The 26,407-nt window shown below is 40.7% G+C and overlaps 1 protein-coding gene across 4 annotated transcripts in view; it reads left to right on the top strand.

Moving 5' to 3' along the window:
- The window catches only part of LOC116063957 (protein shisa-6), an 80,179-nt gene extending 64,006 nt beyond the window's left edge, over positions 1–16,173 (top strand). Inside the window, exons 6-9 of one of the 4 annotated variants that reach the window (XM_035996434.1) lie at positions 5,158–5,220; positions 6,164–6,184; positions 8,243–8,401; positions 15,410–16,173. In XM_035996434.1, coding sequence (XP_035852327.1) covers positions 5,158–5,220; positions 6,164–6,184; positions 8,243–8,401; positions 15,410–16,038 — 872 coding nt within the window. In that variant the 3' untranslated portion in view covers positions 16,039–16,173. The remainder of the gene's footprint in view (positions 1–5,157; positions 5,221–6,163; positions 6,185–8,242; positions 8,402–15,409) is intronic. The other 3 variants (XM_031318993.2, XM_035996435.1, XM_035996436.1) reach the window with 3 other exon arrangements.
- The last annotated feature ends 10,234 nt before the right edge of the window (positions 16,174–26,407 follow it).

Here is a 26,407-nt window from a genome sequence, read left to right as displayed (position 1 = left end):
GTGTGTAGCTTGCCACCCAGCACGTTACAAGCAATTATCCTGGAAATGTACTTCCGTTGATCCAGACTGCTGGAGCACCAAATGTGAATTCATCCCCAACAAATGCACTATTTCCTCCTGTTAACATGTAATGTATTCTATGTTTACATTGTCTTGAAATATTGTTAGTGATGTAGCTCTTTTCAATGGTTTGGACTATACTATATAGGTCCCTTGGTTCCATTTAAGGCATATCTTAATGCCACAGTATACACTGTTATTTTGACAATAATGTGCTTTAAACTTGGTGAAGACCATTTCCTTTGGCGATGCCCCTGTGCACAAAGAAAGGTCCATAGAGAAGTGTTTTTCCCTGGTTGTTGCATGTCATGCCCTCCTCCCTCCCCTGTTCCTGTCTGTCTCTCTACTATCAACTATCCAAAAAAGGTGAAAGTCCCAAAAAATATTCTTAAGAAGTGAAAAATAAATGGTTTTCCAACTTCGAACATGACTGGCCTGTACAGAGCCCTCACCTCAACCCCATCCAACACCTCTGAGATGAACTGGAATGCCGACTGAGAGCCAGACGATATCACCCACCATCAGTGCTGGACTTCACTCATGCTCTTGTGGCTGAATGGGAGCAAATGCCTGCAGCCAGGTTCAAACATCTGGTGAAACAAATGAAACTAATAGAATGGAGGCTGTTAAAGCAGCACATTATTGCCCATGGAACTACATGTTTAATAACCACATATGATCTTCCAGTGTCCACATACTTTTCTACATACAGTACATTATAGTTAATTATGTTCCTATACCAGCTTTTCATGTCATGGATTTTTCGTGTCTTCACTGTTTCAATTAAGTAAACAGTAAAGTTACATACTGTGTGCTCTAAACATCAGAATATATGCATGTGTCAAGTCTTTGTAGAAAGTGCAAATGGAAAGAGAAACCATCCATTGCGCCTGTTGCAACAGACTGTAGGTTATTGCAACAGCAGTGTACTGAATTTCATTGACTTTTGGTGGAAGACGGTTTAGTTGTTCAGGTTACTTGAGGACACGGACTCACTTTTTCAGGCATCTTGCTGCAGTTTTCAGATAGCATTTGGGGTCATTCGCAGGAACTTTCCCAGGAACTGGGAACCTTCTGAGCAACTCATTGTGTTTTGACCGCAGGGACCAGGGTTTAAAATTAGGTTTTTGGGGGGATTTATTTCCTAAAAAAGAACCTGATTGAAAGGTAGTACTTTCAGGAACCTTTGTGGTAGGGGTTTGCAGGGATGACCGTCACTGATTGGTCAAACACACACAGCACGGTTGCCTTAACTCGCCGACCGCTTAATTCATAAAACGAGGATGTACTCTCATATCGATTTATGACCATTGTAGGACGACAGGAGAACATTTCTCTGTGTTTGAAAACACAGTAGACGTTAGGCTTTGCTGTCGGCCTCCCGACTCATTTTAAAAAAGACATAGAAAGAAAGAGATTTGCACAAGCCAGTGGGAACACTGTACTGCAGGCTGCAGAGTGTGTTCACCCCTGCTGACCACCAGCAGCCCTCATCCCTATCATGTTATAGTCAACGGACTAATTTTCCTAATCTTCACAGGTCTTTGGCCCGCCGTGGACTTAAAAAGACCCCAGAACCTGTGTCTAAACGCACCTATTGTTCTCCACTGACCAAACTGCACTGAAGCATCAAACACTCCAGTCTCAGAAATGACTGCATTTAGGGTGCATGTGTTTCTCTCTTTGTGTCGTGTGATTGCTCACTTCTCCAGGGCTGATTCATTCTCGGCTACATCTATCGAGTGCTCTAACCAGACTTCTCCGTGAAATCCACCCTCCTCATAAACAAATTATATGATAGTTTTTACAATGTGTGCTCAGTTTTGCGGCAGAGTTGCTGCACAATAGTAGCAAAAGCTATAAATAAATGAATAAGTCAAATACCTCCTATAAAGCGAAACCAGAGATTACCTCAAAGAAAAACTGTCCCCTTTGGGTGATAAACGTTTGAACCATAGTTAAACACTCGTTGTACATTTTAATGTGTGAATTGTATGTGACAGTTGGTTTTCTCTGCTGTGAGAAAAAAAAAAATGTTTCTGCAATTACTCAGATAGTAGGAGGTTGTTATTTATTTGGTGCAAAACTGCTTTCGTTTTAAGTTCATAGCGGGGTAATTTAGCTGAGCTCTCTGTATCCGCTATAATTGGTCCCTCGATCGAACCTGTGCGATTAGAAAAGCAGAGTACAGCTGCAGGGAGAACAGACCAAAGACTTGCTTTATGATTATGGTACACAGCTTAATAGCCATTTAACCGGAGTCTTTATATTCCTTTTTTTCCTGAACTGAATATCAATTTCAGTTGAGATAAGCAAGACATTCCAACACCACATTCAAACAAGAAAGATGAATCTTAACACTGGCTTAGATCTTAGCAAAAGCCAAATAACAATTGTCAGCAATGTCACATGCACCCGCTGGGAAAAACATTATCATTGAAGTACAGGCAATGATCATTAATAAAAGCCAAACACCACCCCCCTGTTGTTTGTTCAAAGCTTGCTAAAGAGCTCATATGTGTAGGTTTAAGCTATCAGAGTTGTTTTTATTGTCTTTAGCACTCTTATAGAATGATAGATGAACATATTTAAATGCAAATAGGGTACAACTATCACATATCCATGTTTTGTTTGTTCTGCTGTTCAGAAACACAAAGCATAATTGAATAAAGGCAATATTTTCACTCTCTGAAATTATTTAAACTCCCATAGCCGCTCAACGATGGAGGTCTCAGATGATGTTGCTTTGTTCTTTAACCACTCAAACAACACATAACGATATTAGTGCAACATCAAATGATTCACTTACAGTGAAGATGGATCACCATGAGGTGTAGCTGCTTCCATGTTCCCGTATAAAGACGCTGTAATCAATCATTTTGGCAAAGCAGCGGTACACTGTGGATTCCGTCAAATGGAACAAAGAAGAAACACTCACATTCCCATAAGTGAGCCGTAACAGTTTACCGCTCACTTGAGACACACTGAACCAATCAAAGCTCTCATATCTTGGGAAAAAGTATATGACTAGACTGGATCACACTGATACTCTCTCAACCAGGACGATAACATTTGTCAGACTGCCTGTCGAGCTAAACTCACGGAGAGACATTCTTTAACAACGTGATTTCACAGAAATACGTGAAATTACCACAACCTCTTAACACCGCATTACGTTGCGGTAGCACAGAAACAATTTAGGTTTAGGCAACAAAACTAGTTGGTTAGGTTTAGGAAAGGATTGGGGTTTGGGTTAGTCTGGCTATCACTCAATTTTTTAAGATTGAACATTAGTCTGGGGAGTCTGCTCTGTATTTTCTGCTGCACAAGAGGCATAATCAACGGGCATAGTTCAAATGACTGTGTACGCAATTGGATAGTCCTTCAACCAATCAGACCAACGATCCGGGTGACGTACTTTGCAGAGCGAGGCAGAGCGAAAACCGGTCGGTACGATAAAGTAAAAAATAAGTAAGTTACATACAACGTACATTACGTAGGCAACATGATGTAAGTAGGGTTAGGGTTAAGTATGTTAGGTATTTTAACTTACGTATGTAACTTATGTATTAAAAAAGTCAGCATTGAGTTTTGGTCAGTCACTTTTGGTTTTACACGAACAGCAATCAGCGATCTCCTGGGTGATCCACCCCCACATCCTCCCAACACGGACTTTGTCGCTCTTTAAGGCGCTGACACACGGAGCCGATTATCGGCCGTCGGACAGTCTGGCGAGGTTGGTGACTCGAGTCTGTTCGGTGTGTTCCATGCCGTCGTCCGTCGGAGGAGCTGACGGCCTTTATTTTGGCCGACCCGACATGCTCAGTCGGAGACAGGGCAGTTCGGGACTCACCCGGAAATGGCGAGCGGATGAGCCTCTCAAAATCTGACGAAAATCTTTTAAACTGACCTTTGTCGATCTGAAATGAAGACAGATTCAGTAACTGCATGGCCTATTTCTCGCTTAAAATGTTTTCAGAAACATGTTTCGGTGAACTATTTTAGTACAATATGAGATTGTATTCTGAACAAGCCGCCATGACAGTCTGGCTGTGAATTTCCGGAGAAAAAAGACCCATGTGACGAGTTCGGGGACCCGACTGATCAGTCCGACTGCCTTTTCTGCCGACGGTCGGCCATCTGGTTGGTGTGTAAGCACCTTTATACCTCACCTGACTTTGACACAGGGCTACTTTGAACCAGGGCATATGTGTGACACCACAACAAAAGATCCTCATTGGCTTTCCATTGGCATTTTTAACACATTAAGTGCCACCACCACGAGAACATATTTTCACCCACTTGCCCATGGTGACACAGTATCTAGATCATCCACAAGGTGTGAGGATTATTAAGGCAAGACAATGTTATTTATATAGCGCACTACAATACCCACACATGTTCAATTCAAAGGGTTTGCATAATGTATTGAATAAGTAGACTCTAGACTCTTAGTGGGGTTGCAAAAGAAATCTCAAAGACACATGGTTACATACCACAAAGGTCAAGGGGGAAATATGTGTTATTTTTTCAATTTGAGTGAACTGACGCTTTGATGTCAAGGGGAAGGACTTGTGATGTCACGATACTGGAATTTCTAAACTCCACACACTACCTTGAAAAATATTGATATGCATTCATCATTTTCTATACCACGGGGATAATATATGTGCTTGTATCCTTTGCCTTTCCTTGCAAAGTATTTCAAAACAGCACTCCTGCTGTTTTTTTTTGTCAACCAAAACCAGTCGCTATGTGCGCACTGCAGCAGTGTGTGTGTGTGTGTGTGTGTGTGTGTGTGTGTGTGTGTGTGTGTGTGTGCGTGCGTGCGTGCGTGCGTGCGTGCGTGCGTGCGTGCGTGCGTGTGTGTGGGTGTGTGTGTGTGTGTGTTTCAACTCGCTGATTGAGAGATGAGGGGGTATGGAAAATGAGAATTGAAACCGTTTCAAATGTTCAGAATCCATATGTATCGAAAAATGATATTTATGACAACACTAGTAAGGACTAAGGGCAAAGTCTGATGACATGTTTAATTTTCTTCTTGTCACTTGAACCTACAATGTTGAAATTAAGTGTTAACTCTTTTTCTCACAATAGGAAACCACCACCATGACTACCAGCACAGCCACCTGGATCTCACTGCGCTAACACCTAAACTGGGTAAGAAAAGTCCTTACTGTAACTGGATGATGTGACATTATTACATGTACTGTAAAAAGTCACTGTGTGCACCTATAATGAAAATGTCCATTTGGAATGCATGCTAGAAATGTCACTCACAAAATCTCATCATGCTGTATCTTTTTAATGTGGTGATTGACCCGACTTGACTTTCCCAAATGATATGCATTATTATCTGTCTCTAAAGGAAAGTAAGCCAAACAATTCTTCTGATGGACTATTTTTCAATTTCAGGGACAGAAGTATATCTTTCACAAGGAAATTAAAATCTGAGGAACTGATAAAGAAGTCCTCTGAAGAAAATGAGAAGCATAAAATGTTTGACAATCAAAGGATCATCTGTGCAGTTGCTGCAGTTATTGAAAATGCAATTACTGTTATTGCATCCTATCTATTTCTTTAAATGTGATTTTCTGTGAAAGGAGAGCAGCTTTTAGTGTAGAGTTACTGAATGATCCTGCATCTAAACGGCAATGAAATGAAACACTGTGTAATTAACGAGGAAATCCAGCCTTACAAGTTATTAAAAAAATGTCCCTCTATGATATTCTATAAACTGCAGAGGCCGACATTCTGTGTCAGTGTCGATGAGTTATTATACAAACTTTTCCACCATTAATGAAGCGCTGCAGTCCCCATTCTGCAGGTGCTTTTCTGCCTCTTGAACAGGGCAGCCTTTTTTTTGCTGGGAGAATGGGTTGCAAAAGTACTTTCAGCACCAAATAAAACTCTTCAAACAGTGCATTTTGAAGTCTATTTAGCTTCTGATGAGGGATGGGAGCTGTTATGCATAATTCCAATTCTTTGTGTTGGCAACATTCTTGCAATACTGGCTTTGAACAAGGGCAACCTCTGGGGAGGTTTGGTTGAAACATATTTTTTTACATTGATTGTTATTGATGCTTTCTTTCTCACTTGTTAGCCCACAGACAAATGAGACACGGTAAGTAATACACATACACATGGTGTTTATGTGTATTTTTTCTTCACCTTTTCTTTATCACGTAAAGATCAAAATCCGTATACCTGCACACTGGGGGTCATTTTTTTATTCTCCTAAATGCTTGTGTATTTTTTGCAGTCACAAAAATTTCACGCCGCTGCATTACAGTCCATGACCTTTTAATCGGATCTCAAAATCTCTTCTTCACACATTATCTTTACTCTTTCACTTCACTTAACCGTCTCTTTCACTTCACCTAACCGACTTGATCTTCCCTAAAAAGTCTGCACACAACTCAGTGAATGTCTCCCCTCTACACCATATGTTCTTTGGTATTGTCCGTGCCTGTCCTCCTTGCTGCAGTAGTCACTCAGTCCTATTTTTAAATCCCGCACCAGAGTCCCTGCCCGTATCCCAGCCCCCCCCGCCCGCGCTGCGCCTCCTGACCCATGATTTGGCGTCCCAAATACTGAAGCCACAGGAGCTCCGTGCAGTGCATGGAGCCTGCATGCTGCCGCACATATCACTGATACCCAAAACAGAACTGTTGAAGGCACTCCACAATGAATCAAGCATCACTTGAGCTGCTTAGACGCAGTAAACAGATTTGCAGCTTGCTTAGAATGTGTGACGGCAAAGAAGCACAGATTGGTACATTTTATTGATGCTACAACTCATCAACATTCAGTAAACAATAACCTTTTTAATGCTCAAAGGGAAAGTCACCAGGCACCTTTCAAAAATCAAGGAGTTTACTTTGCCTTACTAGTGGAAACACTATAGTTTCTAAAACGCTGTTGATAACTACTTCTTAATTGTTAGGGTGTTCTAACCTCCTTCATCAGATCATCATACAAGCATGTTACCTCTTTTTTAAACAGTTTTTCTACATTTTAGTAAATGGTCCATAGAGTAGTGTACCCCCACCAAAAACCTGTCAGTAGCCCTGTTTCCTTTTCACATATTTTCATGCACATTTTAAAGTATTTCATTAGAAAAGCTGAATGGAAACGGTAAAATGTCATAAAATGAAAAAATGTTGTTTTTGCCTTTGTGGAAAAAGAGTTGATGCTCTAAATGGGATATGGAAACACCATTGCTGCATAGGTTCTGACATAGCGAACATTTGACTCCATGAGTGATTAGCTGTTTCCTCTGTTGACGTCCTTCCGGATATTCCTGTAACGTGTCTTCTTCTCCAGACATCGTAGATGGGTTAGATGGCCAGGGCCACTCGTTTTGTTTCCAGTTAGGAACCTCTACTTCTTCTACTCTGTTTACTGGTGGATTAAAGCCATCCATAGACTATAGCGCCAACTTCTGATAAAACTACGCTGTTGCCTATTTTATTCGCTCCAAACCAGTTTATGGAAATGCACCTAATTTGCATTTATTTTTTGCCACATTTCAAAAGTTTGCTTAAAATTCGCTTGACAATAGAACGGCAATATGACTAGTGTAAGGCTGGGATCCCAGTGCTGTTGATGACATGGCTCCAGTTTGCAGATGACTCCATTTCATAAATGTACAAACAATAGTAAAAGGGCCGTGTAAAATAACAGAAAAAAACAAGATTTCTTTCAAGTATTTAAATTAGTCATAGCACATAATATACAGATTCCCTCCCAGCTACAGCTAGCATATGTTGTGTCAGTGCATTGGCTGTTTGTACCAAATAAACACAAAGTGCAAGAAAATTCTAGTGCTCAAATAAAGTGAGGCAAAAATTCCCTTTTACATTTGTTCTGAATGCACCTGATGATATAATGTATTTAATAACCCAACAAGCTATTACTGATTCTGGAGGAAATAACTCCAGCAAAATCTAACTGTGGTACATCTCAAATGCAACCAGACCTTTTCACGTGTTCTTTCGCAAAAGCTAAAGACCTCCAAACACAAGTCTTCAATCCACACTTCTTACCAGATCACACCTTGCCCTCTCTATCTACATGCCTCCCTTTCTCTTCTTCAGTAAAGACTCCCGGTGTATAACCCGTCTTTCTGACTGACTGTTCTCTGACTGCACCGCACCGCTTCCTCCCCTGTCCCCTGTAGAGAGACCCCAGCGGATGAACAACATCCTGACCTCAGCCACGGAGCCCTACGATGTGTCCCTGTCCAGATCCTTCCAGAACCTCAGCCATCTGCCGCCCTCCTACGAGGTGGTCCTCAAGTCTGACTTAAGTAAATACTCCTCCTCTCTCCACAGATTAAGTAGGTGGTCCTTCATTCGTCCTTCATCCCCGTGTTTATTGCCTGATGCACTAAAGCAACGACAGGGAATGACATCACCCTCATGCCCTGTGCAATAAAGGGTTGCCACATTCACTGTGTCTGGCCTGATGAAACATCTAAAATGTCCATTACAGAGACATGCATCATGATAAGTATCTCCAGATGTTTGGTGGCTCATCATGCAGATAATCCGCTCACTTTTTCACCTTTTAGGGAAATAAAATGCATGACATTGCTCTGCAGCCTCCATAACCATTCCCATCGACTCATCTATCGGCCCATCCACTGACATCTAATTGGCGTGTAATTTGGCTCCATCTGCAGCTTATGTCATGTTGCTAATGTCTCTTGATGACATATTACGTTTTTTTTGGGTTTTTTTTAGCTGTTTAGCTGAATGGCATCTATACGGCAACAAGATGGCACTTTAATGTTCCAGCAATGCTACAGTTCATTTATCTTCAGCTGGATGATGACGTGGATGCAACCTAATGACCAGTGCATGCTCAGTATTCTTTACATTTGTTACATGTTTCCTATGTCGATCTAGATTTTCTTTTACTTATTATCTTTTCATTAAACCAGGGAGTGTCTTGAGATATATTTTCTCTTCTATAAAACAAACCTAGCCAGTTATAGCACAACAAATGTCCCATTTCTTTTTCACAACGGTAACACAGTAAGATAGGACATAAGGTATGAAAGAAGGCTTGACTGTTGTCATTCTTCATGAAACATGTTTTGAACGTGGCCTTTGAATGCCTGATTGGAAGGAAGTTTCCAATGTAAGTTTATTTTGTGAATGATTCCAAACCCAGGGTGGTATTTAATAGTTTTCAGAACATACTCCTGGGACATTAAAGATTATTCATGTCTAACTTTTGGTCTGATAGCTGTTTGGAGAAAGCATTTTGCGGAAGTAGATGGCACATTCACCAGTAATGGCCTTAAGGTTAAGTTCCTCATTAAAAATTGAGTGAAGCATAGCGACCACACAGTAACTATCAAACTAAAAAATTAGGTTTTTTGACAGGTCTACGGAATGGGATTTAGTTGGTTGTAAATTAGTTTTTGGGGGGTGTTCAAGGTTAGATTTAATTGGTAACTGAAGTTTGTAAAAGGCAGCTTGGAGATGGGTAGCAGATGCAGTGGGCCTGATGTTCTGTTGTATCCTGGTTTGCAATATAGTGGAGTGAAAATGTGTTATACAGATAGTGTAACTCATTTATTTAATCTGTATGTTCTGTTTAGATAATACCAAGGTGCACAAAAGGAAGAATTCTGGATGCATTTATCTCTTTTCTGTTTCAAACTGATGCAGAGCTCTAGAGGATTTTGCAAACGTGGTTCAAACTGAACCTTTGAAAAGCACCAGGAACAAAATATTTTATAAAGTCTACCATTTTGAGTTGACTACTTACACTTCAGATCCTCCACTTGAGACCATCTATTTTTCATGCGTCAGTTTTTTAGATGAACCGCTTTCAGATGAGCTAAACATTTTGAATTAGAGCGATGAGATCATCGAAGGGGGACGAGGCGGTTGCAGCTGCTCTCGTCTGAGAATGAAAACTCCTTTTAACTCATGGAACGGCACATTTTCTTCTAACAGCTTTTACCTTCAGACTTCTTTTAATACACTCAAGTAAGCAGACATGGAATATGTGCTTCTACTCTAAGTGTGCCATCACGTTTCCTTTTTGTCAGTCCATTGATGCAAAAACAACCGTGAAAACACACTGTATGCTTGCTAGTGTATTATGTTGTGAGTTATCACATTTAACCGATTTGTTGCCAGTAAATCTTTTCTTACAAATATTTCCTTTAGACTCAGTGAGCTATTCTGTGTTCACAGTGATTTGTCTGTGAAAACACTGCAGAGCATTACTTGTGCCTTACTTTTTCTTTAAGGCATTATTTGCAGGAATGAATTCAATGCATAGCAGATATTCAAATTGCGTATGCAGTTGTACTAGACACACTTGAATGCACTATTCTTTGTTTTTCATGAAGCCGGCTGCCAGAGAGGCAAAGCGCAGCGCAGGAACGTTCTGGAATTGGTTGCACCTTGAAAGGTCAGCTGCAACGAGGTCAAACTTGAAATAATTTGAACTTTGAGCGCAGTGATTTGGGTCATTTGGGAGTCCTAATGTTGGTGTGGTAAGATAGTCGTCACTCGGATCTTCATTGTTTGTGTGATTTTAGATGGCATTATTCGGCTGGAATGTTGTCATCACTGGTATTGGTGATCCATGGGTCACAGCGCTGCGGAGGAGTGTCTGGCTAGTCCACATAGCATTCCGGGATGGGAAAAAAACGTGCTCTGGTTTATTGGCATTTCTTTAAACCAATCACAATTGACTTGGGCGGTGCTAAGCGCCGGACAGAGCCCCTGTTCCTCTGTAAAATAGCCTCGGGAAGGAACTTGTTCAGCTAGCTGTCTGGATTTACCCTGCAGAGATCTGAGAAGAAGTTAACCATAGTCTTCATAGTTTAAAATTCCAACACAAAGAAAGTGGAAGGTAACAGACATCCGGCCGAAAAGAAGGACATCCGACGGAATTTCTGGAGGCACCGTAGCAGTCCCGCAAGTGGATCGTCGTGGATATAGGAAAAGAGGAAAAAGACTGATCTTCATCAGCTTGCTGCTTGAGTACTTATTATTCGTCTCATTCACCATAATAACATTTTTGGCCTGGTGCTGCTCTGTTTGAGACCAAGCAAGCAGCTTGTCAAACAACCTTGAATCTTAAGAGACATGACACAGTGAGAGAAAGCCATTTAAATGTGTCTTTGGTTGTGTGATATGAAAACATGCTTCCGCGCAATCTCGTTTTAAGCACATTCAACATTTGTCTTTTATACGTTTGCCTTCTCTCTCTCTCTCTCTCTCTCTCTCTCCCTTATCAACTGTGGGCTTTGTTCTTATCTCGCCAGAGCCTTGTACACACACAGAAAATCACAGAGATGAATCACATCGAACTACAAACAGGTTTTTCAAATTTGAGACAGGAGCGATGCGGAATTTGTCAAACGAGCAAGAAAAGTCGTCCCTTGAAGAAAAGCCTTTCCACTCTGAAAAAATTAATTTGTGGGTTCAAGCATGAGTGAGGTCTTTGGAAACAACCTTAAAAATAATATAATTAGTTGCGATTTTAATTAAACCATCTGGAGAGATGATGATGACTAAATTAAATTAGTACGGTTTATTTGCTATTTTAAATGGGGGGGGTGTGTGTGTGTGTGTGTGTGTGTGTGTGTGTGTGTGTGTGTGTGTGTGTGTGTGTGTGTGTGTGTGTGTGTGTGACTGCTCTTCCATCCGTCCTTCAGTGATGTCAACAAGGCAGAGATTGAGAACGCTGCTCTAAAGTAGCCCAATCAGCTCTTTCAAGGAGGGCTGCAGAAAAGAGGAGGAAAAAAATCTTGTTTGGCTCTGTTTATCACCTTAATTACCCTAAAATGGATTAAAACACATTTTAACAAAGCCAAAAAAAAGCCGCCTTTAATCCTCCCTAAAAGAGAAAATGAAATGAAATTGCTGCATTTCCCTCCTTTTGATATTACCGCTCCTGCTCCAAACTTCTCTAGAGATCACTTTATAATTGATGTTGCACCAGTTTCACGAGTGTTGGTGCATTATACGATTACAGTCTTCGGTGATCAATAGCTGAAACGTAAATATACTGCTTATATTGGATCTAATCTAGCAGAGTGGGAGCTGGGCTTTAATTAGCCGTTGTTAGCTATTCCATGTGTTTGCAGCTCCGCCCCACGTTTGGCACCCTTTTAGCCTCTTGCCATCGTGTTAATTGTAAAGTGCTGCATGTTATCCACAGTGCAGAGATGAGAAGAAGCAATGGGCAACGGCCCTCTTAAATCATTTCACTCACTTAAAGTGTAAACAGTGTAACATGTGTACAATCAATCTTAAATTAAGTGGCAGAAAAGGCAGCTTTAAAGGAAGAGGACATGCATTTGTAGTTGTCCATTTTGAGGTAGCCAATAAACCTTCTACTGAAATTAATATTACAGTGAATTCTCAAATAGTTTTGTGTACTGTTTATCTACCTCAAAGGTAGAGAGAGGTTGGATTCCTCCGGATTTAAGTTTATTTTATTATATTTTAGTGTCCCTGTTTTCATTTGCTGTTAATTACTGCAAAATCAACACTGCCTCCATGTTTACTTGTTGTCATAGTATATTCAGAATATTTCCACAGAGCTAATTCTATCACTACAAAAAACAATCATGTCCTACTCACCCCTTTTTGGCTCCTTTTTTAACAGAAATACCTTTTCATTCGCTAATTATCTACAGTTGCTTCTGCTTTTCAACCGCTGTTAAGTTGCCATTAATCAAAATCAGATGGGAATTAGAATCAGCTTTAATGGCCAAGTATGTGTACACACACAAGGAATTGCACTCAGGTTTTATGTTGGCTTCAATGTACCTGCACAGAATACGGCTACAACAAGGACAGCAAGCTGAACAAAGGTAAACTTACATATTTGATATATAAATATGTATGCACATACACGTAAATGTAAACAAAAGCCTTATGAAGATTGTATAAACAGTAAGACAATAGTGCAATGGTGAGTGCTGGAATACATATAGAATGATAAATAAGAAGGTAGGAGGATATGACAGTATACAGTTTGACGGATATTTACATTATGTATTTAACACTATAAAAAATATATAATTTACTTGAAAAGGTGGATGCTTGGTAATAGAGTGTTATTGCACAGGGATTGATCCTGACTGCAGACTGGTTTTCAGTGTTCACCATAGTGACTGTGGAATTTTGACATTAAAAGACTTGCAGAAATGTGATAACAATAATGCCTCCCATTCCTGGTAAGCTTTTACTTACTTTACTTTAGAAATAGAAAGGTTGTCTCTCAAAATTTGTCTTTCACATGCTTCATACTACATACTACTAGATACATTGGCCAAACACCCATGTCAACAAAAAGCAGCATGCCTCTTATTTTCTTTTATAAATATTTTTTTCACCCTGCAACTTTACCCAACTTGCAGTGGATGTGCACACCATCTAAGCTTTTAATTAGATTTTTTTTTAGAGAGGTTTGAGTTTTATTGATGGTAACTTAAAATCTTTGGGGAAAATATTATAATCAAAGCAAAAACCTAGTGAATGAAAACAGTATTTGAGTTTAAAAAAGACAGTCAAAGTGTCAATCAGTATGACATGACCCACCTGGCCATTGTTTTTTACTTGGTCTTCATTGGTTGGTGTCAGCCACGCCCCTGGCTATTATCGGAGACTCACCTTTTAGTTCTTCTTTCTTGTCATAGCGGGACATAATACATTCCTGCCACATTAACATGTGAGTGTATAATCCCTAAAGATCTCTCACAGTGACTGAAGTGTGACCTATTAATGGAGCTATGGGCCACCGCTTTTCGATTGTCTGTATACGTGTAGCCTCTGGTTGAGTTTGGTTGACATTTTCTGCCATAATGTCACATCTAAACCAAGCCTTCAGGGAAAAATGCTGGAGCACATCGCCACAGGCCGAAGTTGAGTCTCCTTCATTAGGAATGCACAGAGCAGTGGACATGAAACCCCTCATGGAGGGACAATAAGGTGACCTTCTGTATCCAGGCATGACATCTCTCCCAGACAGCCGAGCATCCAGACAAATAATTCCCATCATCCCTTTCCTCCACGACTCGGTGCTACGGTCCTAAAACGGCCATTCGACCTCTCTGTTCTGCGATAATTACCTACTGCAGAGGTAACGACGCCTCAGCCGCTACAGTTAATCAGAGAGCTTCTGTGGTAGCGTCCCCCTGTGTGCCATCGCTGCCAAAAACAGGTAGATAAAAGTCTGCTGAGAGCTGATTGCAGCCTAATGCAGCCATAAATGACTTTACCATTAGGACCCCTCAGTGGAGAGACCGACCTGCTTTCTGGCAGAGGAATTGAACAACTGGCTGCCTGCTCAGGCAAGACCAGCTCATGATCAGTTGAGTATTGTGGTATGCTGATGAGCCCTCTCCACGCTGAAGGACAACTACACTGATGAGTCCGCTGTTCTGTTTTTCATTAAGAAAAAGGACAGAACTATTCAAAACAGTTTGAATCAGACTCTCTAACTACTTTGTTGATTACCATTATCACCTCTGGTATAGAAACACTTGCAGCTTGACCTACCTAGTCGACTCTATCTCTCTCTGGGAAGTAGTAGAAGTGTGTCAGGCCCTTTAGCCTGTTTCGATCGACCTTCAAAAGGAAAAAAACAAAACGTTCCCTTATCATACAGCTGCTTAGACTCCCTAAATCTGTAGAGACACAAATATATATTCATTCATGAACAGATTTGGTGTATGACAAATATAATGGAGACTAATGTGTCAATACTTTTCAACCACTCGTGGCCCTTATGGTCCTAGGGCCGTGTTTCACAAAAGTGATTTGTGAGCACCCCTTGCATGCAGATTTCAAATAGTGGCAGCATCACAAATTATCGGTGCTTGCAAATTGCAGATAACTTGGCAAATCATACAGGACTCTAGCATGCTCATGCATTGGTTGCAATCATTATGTTTGTTTTGATAATGAAATGTGTCAAAATAAACAAGAGGAAATGATCTCATGCTGCAAATTGCAACCTGCATGTTGTAAATGTGGTTCGGTTCAAATATGTTGTGGTCTTGCTGCCCCACTGTGAGAAAAAAATCCCTAAGTGTGTACTATACTATATATTCTGGGGGCTGTGAGTGTTCTTGAATGGCATTCTAGGAAATCTGGGAATCACTAACTACAGTAGAGTAGAATGCACTAAAATACATTTGTTACAGCTAATTATTACAAAACATCATTACAAAATAACAAATTTGATACGCTAAATCAAACTCCATATTACAGTACAAGTACAGGTATCCAAGAGTGTCTTTTTCCAAGGCAAAGGTCAGTAGTCTTGATACTGTTATTTCTCTTTGTGTTCTGCTTCTCAGGTGAGGACGTAGATGACTACTACGCGAGGAAGCATCATCATCCTGACTTCGGCGGCCGGGGGCCGACCCACATGGTGAAGCTGAACGCAGATCCCCAGCAGCACCACCAGCACCAGCAACACCAGCAGCACCAGCAGCGGCAGCGTCCCCGCCGAGTCCAGAGGGCCATGTCCCAGGACCACGTCCTGTCTCCTCCCCGGACGCCACGTCGCGGGGACTACGGCTTGTCTTCGTACGGCGTCATGGCGGCGGCCGCGTACAGCAGCAGCCGACACCTCTCAGAGGAGCAGCTGCTGTCGGCAGAGCGCCTCCACTCCCAGGATCCCTTGCTGTCCCCGGCGATGAGGCGTGACAAGTTCCGGGAGAAGGCGATGGCTCGGGCGATGTCGCACGCCGACATGCTAATGCCCATCACGCCCGTCATGGACCGCCACAAGATGACCAAGATGCACTCTCAACCCACTGCCTCTAACGACTCCTACAACACGCTGACGGTCAACAACCAAGCGAGCACGTCTAAGAGGCAGGCGTTTGCCTCCCGACGGACACACACGGTGGACCACCTACAGTACATTCCGGGCCACCACCACACATACCGCACAGCCAGTAAGAACGAGGTAACTGTTTAGCCGCAGAGCGGTTAGCTGAAGGATTCCTGAGACACGCCATGGACGTCGACAGAAATCTCGAAAATCAGCAAGTCTCCTCAGCAGAGGTGTTCTGTCTTCTTATTAAAACAACCTCCTCCATTAAAAAAAAAAAAACTCTTCCTGCTTTTTAGCACAAGCCTCCTGTGTCATCCAGAATCAACCCCGGCAAAGACATCTCTCTCTCAGAGCATCATAAGGGCTTTGCGCGTTGACACAAAGAAGGAGCCTTCATGTCAGATGGATGTTTGACAGCCTGAAGAAAATATTTTTTAAACTGGACATGGGACTGGAAAGGGAATTGTATTAACTTTCTAAATATATAAATATACTGATATTTACTATTTGTATTTTCAGTCCTTGTTATAGCTTTAGAGATTCTCATTGACTGATGGAAGCACTTCAAGTGGTGCCTCTTAAAAATTGTCCCATTTCAATGAAGTGGATTTGTGGGTTAAAAAGCACAATTAATGAATTCCCTTTTTTTGTTTGGTTTATTTTACTCTTCTTCTTTGGTAAACGGCCAGGACATATCAGCTTATTAGTGAAAACAGAGGCTATTTCTGTTGCATACGATGATTGTAAATAGGCTATATTAGCAGCATTAAAACAAGAAAAGCTGGCCCTTTGGCATTATTGTTTGGTTTGGTTTTCTCCCACCTGGAATCTATATTCCCAATTAATAATTTTAATTTTAGATAAGGCAAAGATCCCAAATGAATATTATTTCCACAGATGTCTGCAAAATATGTGGATGTAATATGTACATGGGGAGTATTTATTTCTTTTGTAGGTGTGCTTGTAGGATAGAATGATTGTGTATGAAACAACCTTTTACCACGGTCGACAAGCAGCTTCAGTCTGCAGACGTGAATCCACAGGTGACAATAGAGCCTGATGGTTGTTTGAATTAGCTTAATTTTTGTTCACACATCATTTCCTTTGCTTTGTCATCCATGAGGCTGACCCTCCCCCGCCCACTCTGCTGGGTTTGTGATTGGCCAGCTGCTTCCATCTCTACATATCAGGTACTAGTTGTGGCTGAACTGAGGAGCTCATAGGTCAAGTCATAGTTTTGACTGAAACAATCAGTACCGAAGAGGACGTCATAGTCGCTAGTCAATCAAGCATTAATTAAAACTGTGACCTGCTTTGTCTAGATGTTTTCATTAAAGCAATGCCTTATTGTATGGAATCCCCTGTGCTCTTAATTGAACGATCATGCTTTTGTCACACGTCTCATTTGTGCAATGTTATTGATTATAGTTTACCAGCAGAACCAGCAGTAAACACTTGAACAGTAATATATGATGCAGTATGTTACCTCAAAAAGACTAAATTCAATTAAAGGAGTCTCAAACCTAAATCAGTACATACTAGAAGGGTTTTCTAAAATTTGTTACACTAATCCCATTAACTGAATTAGTTGGGCATACAGTGCTTTTGTTGTCAGCTGTTCAGTCAGATGAACTGGAGAGTAGAGGTCTTCATGCGTTCACTTAGCCTGGGAGCCAGACTCCCATCCCATTTATACAGATTTCCAGCCGGCCTGGCCCTGGGCGGACCAATCAGAACCGTGTATCTCATATGGAGCGGGTTTAAGAAGATAACAGAGGAAAGTCACCGTCCTTACAGTGAATGCACCAGGCTCACGAAACTCAGATCAAACTGTCAAACTAGGGAGTGCTGATCAAATATGAATCAAGATTCTGTTATTGCATATCCCCCCCCCCTTAATGTTTTCAGAAACACATTTTAGTGTACAGTTTAGCTGTCATTTGAGAAAGTTTGTAACCCAGCCGCCATTTTTGTCCTACTTAAAAATGGACCACGCACCACCCTAACTTGCATGTTAATCAGTGCTACATTAATATATTTTAAGCTCTGATTGGATGTAGGTCTATTCAATTGAGTCAATTTTAGAGGCATTTTAGTCTGCACAGTTGAATGCCCCTTGGAAATCAAAAAATGAACTGAGAGGTTCCAGACTAATTCGCATTTGCAAATAAGTCTGGCAATGCCAGGCTAAGGTTCACTTGGTTCCTACTGATCAAGGCACAAACCAGGACCAGAGTTGGACTGGGTCCTGGAGTTATATTCTGTATAATCAGCTGGGTCTCGTCGGGCCTGTTTGTCACAATGCCTAACACCGGAATGCATCCAAATGGACTCTCTCAGCTCTGATCCAATGGTGGCTTATAATCATTGCAGGAGAAAAACACATTTTTCAAGGCAGATGCATAGTGTGAATTATAAAGTGCAGGAAAAATGACACATAGGCCTATCACTGCTCTTTATTAACCGCAACTGTGAGTGAATTGGTGAAACATTGTGCAAATGTTTTGAAAGTTACAAGTTAATCTCAAGTCTTGGCTATAGGTTCTGATTTAAGTCCCAAATCAAGACGATATCCCAAAGTCCCAAATTATGGAAATAAAGTCCCATGTGTAGACAATTATATCCCAAGTTAAAACAATGAAGACCCATTGTATATATATATATATATATATATATATATATATATATATATATATATAGTGTTCTGGTTTGGGTAGATTTTCCATAGACACATTTCCAATTGCGTCCAAAACTCTCTACTGATGAGTCCAAAGGCTTTGACAATATGTATGTTTATTGTCAAACAGCTGGAGTGTCTGCAGTATAAAAATCTTTGTATATGCTGCACGGAATTATGACATTTGTGGGTATCTTTTACACATAACAATCAGATTACAAATTGACCTTATTGTACAAGTAAAACATCAGGAACATTGTTGTTTCTATGTTCAGATATTTGAGATGTACGCTTGAATATGATGTTATTTGTGATATATATCTTTTTTCAATGGTAGGAAAGCAATGTCTCATTGTAAATTCATGATTATGTTGAAAAACTCACATATTTTTTTCTAAAGTTGACTGTCTTGTGTTTTTTTTAATGATTGATTACCTTGTAGGGATGTGGAAAGTTGGCCAAATTAATTCAACAAATGAATTTATTTAACTTATTTCAAAATGTATGTGCTGTATTAAAGGATGTCAATTAGAGATTGTGTTTTTTCAAAATTGTCTTTGTATATATGATATGATTTTCTTTTTTCCTTTTCTTGGAGAGTGCTTGCAGGTAATGAAGAAAATTTGATAGCTATGGGTGAGGGGGGGCTGTTAATTGTTCAGTAGACTGCTTCAGACAGATATATGTAACCTTCCCCCACGCTCAACTAATCTTCACAAACTTCTTTTCACTTAATTAATAATGATGTCATCCCAAGAGCCTTTTATCTATGTGCAATATTTCCTATTCATGCACCATAACTCTATAGCCACTTTTAAAATGTTGTGAGGTTCATTTGCTGCCATGAATGCATTGTTGTCCTTTTCATTTAGGGCTGATGTCTTTTATAGTCAAAGAGGAGGTTTTTTTTTTATTTATTATCATACAGCTAAATGTGGTATGAATGAAGCAGGTGTCTGTGTAATTGCACAAATAACATGAGACTAATTTAAAGGCTTCATAACAACAAAATATGACTGTTCTTGTGCATTTTCTGTTTGTTTACAAACTATTAAAGCACATCATGTGTGTTGTATACGTCGATTTAATAATTTTCATATCTATGAAATGAGTTGTTTTAAGCTATTCACACATAAATTTGAATGTGATAAATTCAATTTGTTAATAATAGTGATCATTGTGACTGTGAAACTCATTATGGGGATTTGTGTTAAAGGTGCAGTAGGCAAGCCTTATAATACTAACTTTCTGTCATATTTGCTGAAACTGACCCTATGTTCAAGTAGAACTAGTCATGCACACGCATTCATTCTCCCTTGTGGGGGGAGGGGCTTGGGAGAATGTTTTTGGGCTTTAGCAGAAAGGGGGGAGGGACTGAGAAGTTGTTGATGTTCAATTGTTTTAGCTAAGTCCTGGATCTTCCCAATCCTACCTACAGCACCTTTAAGCTAACAGCAGGTGATATTCGTAGCTAAGCTAAGGAGGCAGTTTTTACGGGTTTGAGCATAGATTTGTTACCATTCCTGTGGCTCAGCTAACACACCTTTTCACAATCATTTACACCTGTGTGTTTGCCTAAAGAGTCAGTCTAAATAACTAGCTTGCTAAAGCCCCTTTCACACATGCACTGCAACCCTTAACTTCAGCTCTATGTGAGAGCGCAAATGTCAAAATCAGTTGGACTGGACAGTAAACAGACTTTAAACTGTCAGCTCCCTCATACAAAGTCAGTGTATTGTCCGATTGAGCCAAAGTGTGAATAGAGCAGCTCATTGTCAGTAAAACACAAAGATGGCAACGAAAATGTCTAACTGTAGAGGCGATGAGATTAGGGAACTGCTGTCGCTAAGGGCCGATGCTGTAATCGTCAGACAAATTCAAAGAACGCAAGAGACTCTGTTGTTTATGACCAAATTACGAACTGACAACGTGGGCAAGGTGTAAACCACATTGTGTCCTGTCGCCTACACACACTACCAAGGTGCCACCCCTCGCCTAAACCAAAGGGAGTATTTTCAGTGAGTAAGAACGCGTCTGACGCGGACAATCTCCTGTTGTGTGCTACATGTGTGAAACATTGTCTGGAGTTCACATGAGTTCACAAAACTACACAAAAAAGGTTACTATTAGCCTAGGTAAGATATGTGATAGTGCCACTTGAACGTAAGAAAGCTAAAATCAGATTAAACTAGATTAGGAGCTATCAGAAATTGCTGTTAACAGCATAATTAATAGTAACATCAGACTAACATTGTTCTTAAAACATAGAAAAGTTAATGCCCCAGAAGAGGTCCTGTTTTTTAAGTTTTTTTTTTAAACAAGCTGACTAAAGACCTAGTTTCATGAGGTAAGACCTCATTTTCTCAGCTGGCATGTACTCATTATCTTTGTTCCATTTAATACTGATGTGTTAAAATGGCAACGTGCTGAAGGAAATATAGAAATGTTGCTTACTCCCAACATATCTTTCTGAATTTAAACATTTCATCAGTAAGATGAAACTGGGTAGAAGTACTCAACCACTTGCACAATGGTATTCTACTGTTCACTCTACTTAACTTGAATGAGGTTTTCTTACCTCTGGAACAGAACCCTACATTTCCAGTTGCACTTCTCTTATTTGTTCATGGTACTGAACCTATAAAATGAGTTTATGAGGGTTTTAATTCCCTTGGCTTGTGGAGAGGAGACTTGAGTTCCCTGTATTCTCAGTCTTTTTAACTATTTCTGTTGCTTTGCCTCTTCCATCCCAGGTTCCCTTTGCGTTCCACTGAAGAAGGCACAGTGGTTCCACCTATCTGCCTTTTAAAGGCACTTTACTGTAATGATGCACCACAGTCAATTATTCACAATCATGCCCAGTAACACAGAACAAAAAGAAAGCAACAGATGGAATAGCCTAGTGTTTAGCGTTGGTCTCAGGTTTAAGCAACCATAAACATGTAATCAAATGGGGAACTTGAGAAGTGGTGTTTTCAGTTCTCACAATATCAAAAAACTGACAAGCAATCCCAGACTGTGATTGAACAACCATTTACTTAATGGCAGTCTTTGTAAGGTTTTATCTATAGTCTAGTTTATCTTCTAGTAGGTTAAAAGATGTTGTCAAAAGGCAATTTCTATTTTCATTTGGTTTGTTGTTCTTCCCCCCCCACACACACACACACACACACACACACACACACACACACACACACACACACGCACACACGCACACACACACACACACACACACACCTCCATTTGTGATTATGTCCAAAAATGCAAGTCGATACTTGTGACGTGGAGAATGCTTTCCCAAGTTTCCTTGGAGAGAAAGGCTTCTAACAGTTTTTAGACTGACTGTGAGCATGACGTGTGTGTGTGTGTGTGTGTGTGTGTGTGTGTGTGTGTGTGTGTGTGTGTGTGTGTGTGTGTGTGTGTGTGTGTGTGTGTGTGTGTGTGTCCACAGTTAATCTTGCATACTACTGGACCCATCAGACTACCTTCTCGTGGCTCAAAAACTGACATAGAAAAGTTTGGTCTCATTTTGAACCGAAGCATCTGCAGATTAATTCCATACCCGTTATGTTATGATCCACTAAAGGTAGGCACAATACGAAATTAATAAATCCCAGTTTTTGTTACCCACCTCCCCTTCTTTGGGTGGGAAGAGGGAAACACACCTGGTGGAGATATGCACTCACTTTTATAGGCTATTTTCTATTTTAAATACAATACATTTTCTTGATGCTGGAAGCATTTTTTTGTTGTTGTTTTTTGTTTCAGGTTTCTTCAGTGCTGCCTTCCTTAATTAGTGGGAAATAACAAAAAATATTAATTTTTTTCTACCACCACATGCATTTGTTTTCTAGAAATACAAAAATATGTTTAAAACTGTACAAAAACTGCATCAAAAACATGTTCCAACCTGTCTTTGCCACACAAACTCAAATGTGTGTTGTACATCTGGTCACTGACACCATCAACAAAAAGTATTGAGACTCGTATTACATTTCTGACACATGTATTAATACCTACTGTTCCCATCACTTCCTGTGCCATCTGAATCCTTTTTGAAAGTGGGAAATCACTTCCACTAGCAATACCCTACTATTTGCATTTAGATGGAAAAAGCAACAAGGTTATTTGGACAACTGTGGCCCAAATGGAGGAGCAATGGTCAAACATTTGACCATTAAACAATTTAATTATGTTCTTTGGGTGTCCTTCTCAGGTAAATTAATTCAGTTCACTGAATCATCAGAAACGCCCATTGACATCTATTCACCATCCAAAAAGGTGATGTTGTTTATATTGTAACATGCATTCAGATTATTATGAGTGATGCGACCATCAGTAGAGTTGGTCTGTGCCTACAGGAAAACTACTGTCTATTAAAACCAAATGCCACTGTCAACAATGTAAAATACCCACATTAGCCCATAAATCTCAGTCATTGTGTATCACTGAATTCTTGCTCTGATGGGATGACCTTTTCATTTTGTATGGAAGAAAACAAATGCCAGCTTCTAGGATGAAGTCTGAACTTTCTGCCTTTATTTCACTTTATTTTATTATTTTTGAAATTTGTGGCAGAGTGGCAGAGTGAAGGTTGTCAAAAGGCTGCAGTTGACCTTATATATCACCGCCGACCTGATCCGATCAGCACAATGAGGGACAAGCTCTGCTCCGAGTGATTGATGTGCCTAACAAAGGATAGCAGGACAGAAGCAAGCCGGGGGGAACAGAGCTGTACACAATACGACACAAACAAACGTCTGACCAACAGGGGTTGTTGAGATCATTTAAAGCTGCACTAACCAATAATGTTATGTTAAGAAAGGCTCAAATGACTATGTTGATAATGTGAAAGGAGTCAATTGTAACTAGAACTGCAAGCAGTTATGACGGGGTTCAAGCCTCCCTGGCGCGAGTTGCTCCCACGACCTGCAAAGTCCACAAGTGTGTAACCTAAAGCGTGACGGTGTCTAGGCAAACGTCAGGAAACATCGCAATTCGTCCAGTAGTCCAAGTAGCTGCATGGTCTCAAGTATAAACCCTAACCCTAACTTCCCATTTAATGAGCACACAGAGAAATATCACCCAACTATGCAGTTCCCCTCAGGAGCTTTATGTGTCTTTCAACTCATTATTTTGGTATCACAACCAACACATTTGCAGTTATGGTTCACTCTCACCGCTCTCATAGTAGGCTATTCATTAAAAGAAACCCACTGTACACTACCTGCTCAGCAGCAAACAACATTAGAGACACGCTGGTAAACATAGTGGAGCATTTAGCAGCTAAAGAGACAGATAATGAGCACTCTGTAATGGTACTCTGTCTGCTAGCAGCCCTGTCTCCTAAAAACGTTCCCATATAACTAAACTGCATTCTCAAATACGTTCCATGGGAACCGGATTACGTTTGTTTTTGACATATCACAAAAACGCTTCTAATCTAAGTCGAAAGGACGTCGGGGTGGACGGATGGGTCATTTTAAGAAAGGTACTTATGTCACGTACAACATACTTTATTTTACTTGTGTCACATAAGTAACGTACATACGTTACTATTGTTACGTAACAAACATACTAATTTTAACTCAAACCATGATCTTTTCCTAAACTTAACCAAGTAGTTTTTATTCAGTGAACGTTAAACACGTGAAAACTGCAACCATTTGACAAAGTGCACTTGCGGCTGGTACCGGGGTATCGAAACAAACGTAATCCAGAAGAAAATAGGTTTCCCTCAAAACGTAATTGAGAATGCAGTTTAGTTGAACATATTTTTTAGGAGACAGAATTGCTGCTATCTAGGCAAGATAAGACGTTAGCTGTTTACAACGAGACGATATTTCAATGTTGTGTTTACAACTTGTTCTTCTCCCCTATGTGGCCAACAAACACCTAATACAACTTTATGCAAATAAAATACATTGATTATACAGCCAAATATCAATATCCTTATTTATTATCTTCATTATTGCTTACTTCATGGTTAACATACCATTGAAATACACACACATTTACATAAACAAAAATGACTCTGTATGTACATTCTCCCATTTTCTTGCAACATACATGGTTAATACAAACTCATTCATCCCATATTCTCATACTTGCATGCAATATTCCCAAACTTTTATTCTCTATATCCGATTTCTGTCAACATAGCTTCATTTTTAAGGGATTCTTTTATTCAATATTATCAAACTTCCATTCAGTTTTCTCAAACTTAAATCCATCTTTGTTATGGCTTTGTCTGAGACCCAGAACACAGAGACACACAAACACGAACTCAAGTGTAAAGTTTATCGAGTCTTTAATCTGAGATACTGAAACAACAAAGGAAGGTCAGCTAGCTGGGCTGGCGATGAGGTCCGGATAGCAGCGGACGAAGAAGGGTGTCGTGTCCGCGTGCTCACAGGGATCCAGGCTGAGGGTTGCACTGCAGAGGGGCGAGGAGCTGAAGCAGGCTCACGGGAATCCAGGGGAATGGTGGCACGGCTGCGGCAAACGGCGAGCAGGGGTTGCTGCAATCTGGAAACGAACAAAGGGAGCAGGTGAGAACAGAGCTCGAGGAACTAAACACAGGCTTAGATTACACAAAACGAGGAGATAGCGGGGAGCCAAGTTACCACAGTGGTAAACGAAACGATCTGGCGCCGAATGCAGATTCCGACCGGAATAAAAGGCTGCAGCCGCAATCAAGTGAATCCCTCACAGCTGAGCGGCGGCGATGGAGAACAGCCAGCAGCCGTGCAGGTAGGCCGCTCGCCCGGCCACGCCCCTTGACCCAGATTCCGCTCCACATCCAGACAGACACACAAACAGGGAAAAAACAGGGGGAGAGGGAAAAAACAGACAAAACAAACACTCCCAGGACAGCTGTCCATGACAATCTTCTCATGTTTTTATTTCATTTTCCCATTAATTAGTTCCTAAACACCTGCAAGTTTAATCTACAACAACACATCATATTAAACATACCTCATATATTGTATGTAAAATCTAAACGGCGACCCCTGCAGTATTTATATGATTCATCTGTGTCTCTGCTGACTCTGCAGGTGCTCATTAGGTTAACCTGGAACACCTGAGTGTTCCCAGATTACACTCACACATGCACACTAAAGCGTGATTTATGGTTGTGCGGAGGCTCCACGCAGAGCTTTCACTGTAGCCTATTTGAGTGCCTGAAGTTTTTACTTGTGCATTGGTGTGTGCATCGATCTCTTTAAGAGAATAGCATGGCCAGCATATGTGTGTTTGTGGGGAGTGTGTGGTAGAGTGATGGTGATTAGCTTCAGAGCTAGTACCGACTCTAGAGGCATAGTGGGAGACACAAAGTGTCTCCCCTGTGTTTTCTGACCATGGTGGGAAATCTGTAGCAGAAAAAGTTAACCCTCTCCTTGATTTCATGTTGTTTATGGAGAAGGAGAACCAGGAAATGAGTAGGGGGAAATGCAACGCTACCAAGCCACGGCCGAGCGACGTGCGTCACCGCGACGTGTAGTTACATTTTTCGAGAGGTCAGGCTACTGCATAGGGTTCGGCGTAGGTCTGTGTCTCCACGTACCTACGTACGTAGCCACGGCGTAGATTTTGCGCAGAAGCATAATTACTATGGTGTGTCACCTATTTGTTGTGGTCTAGAAGCCGAGTCATAACATTTTACCTATGGTTTTCAGATAAATGCAGTGGACTGAACATAGAACATTTTCCGCATAAAAAGGGAAATTCTCAAATAGTAAATGTACTTGGTTACTTTCCACTGCTGACCAACCACCTGGACAGAAATATAAACCATTATCTGAGCTGAAATTATACCAACGGCGTCCAACCCGA

The sequence above is a fragment of the Sander lucioperca genome, chromosome 21, assembly GCF_008315115.2.
Source record: "Sander lucioperca isolate FBNREF2018 chromosome 21, SLUC_FBN_1.2, whole genome shotgun sequence".
In the NCBI taxonomy this organism is placed as follows: domain Eukaryota; kingdom Metazoa; phylum Chordata; class Actinopteri; order Perciformes; family Percidae; genus Sander; species Sander lucioperca.
This window is presented reverse-complemented; position numbering and strand designations above follow the sequence as displayed.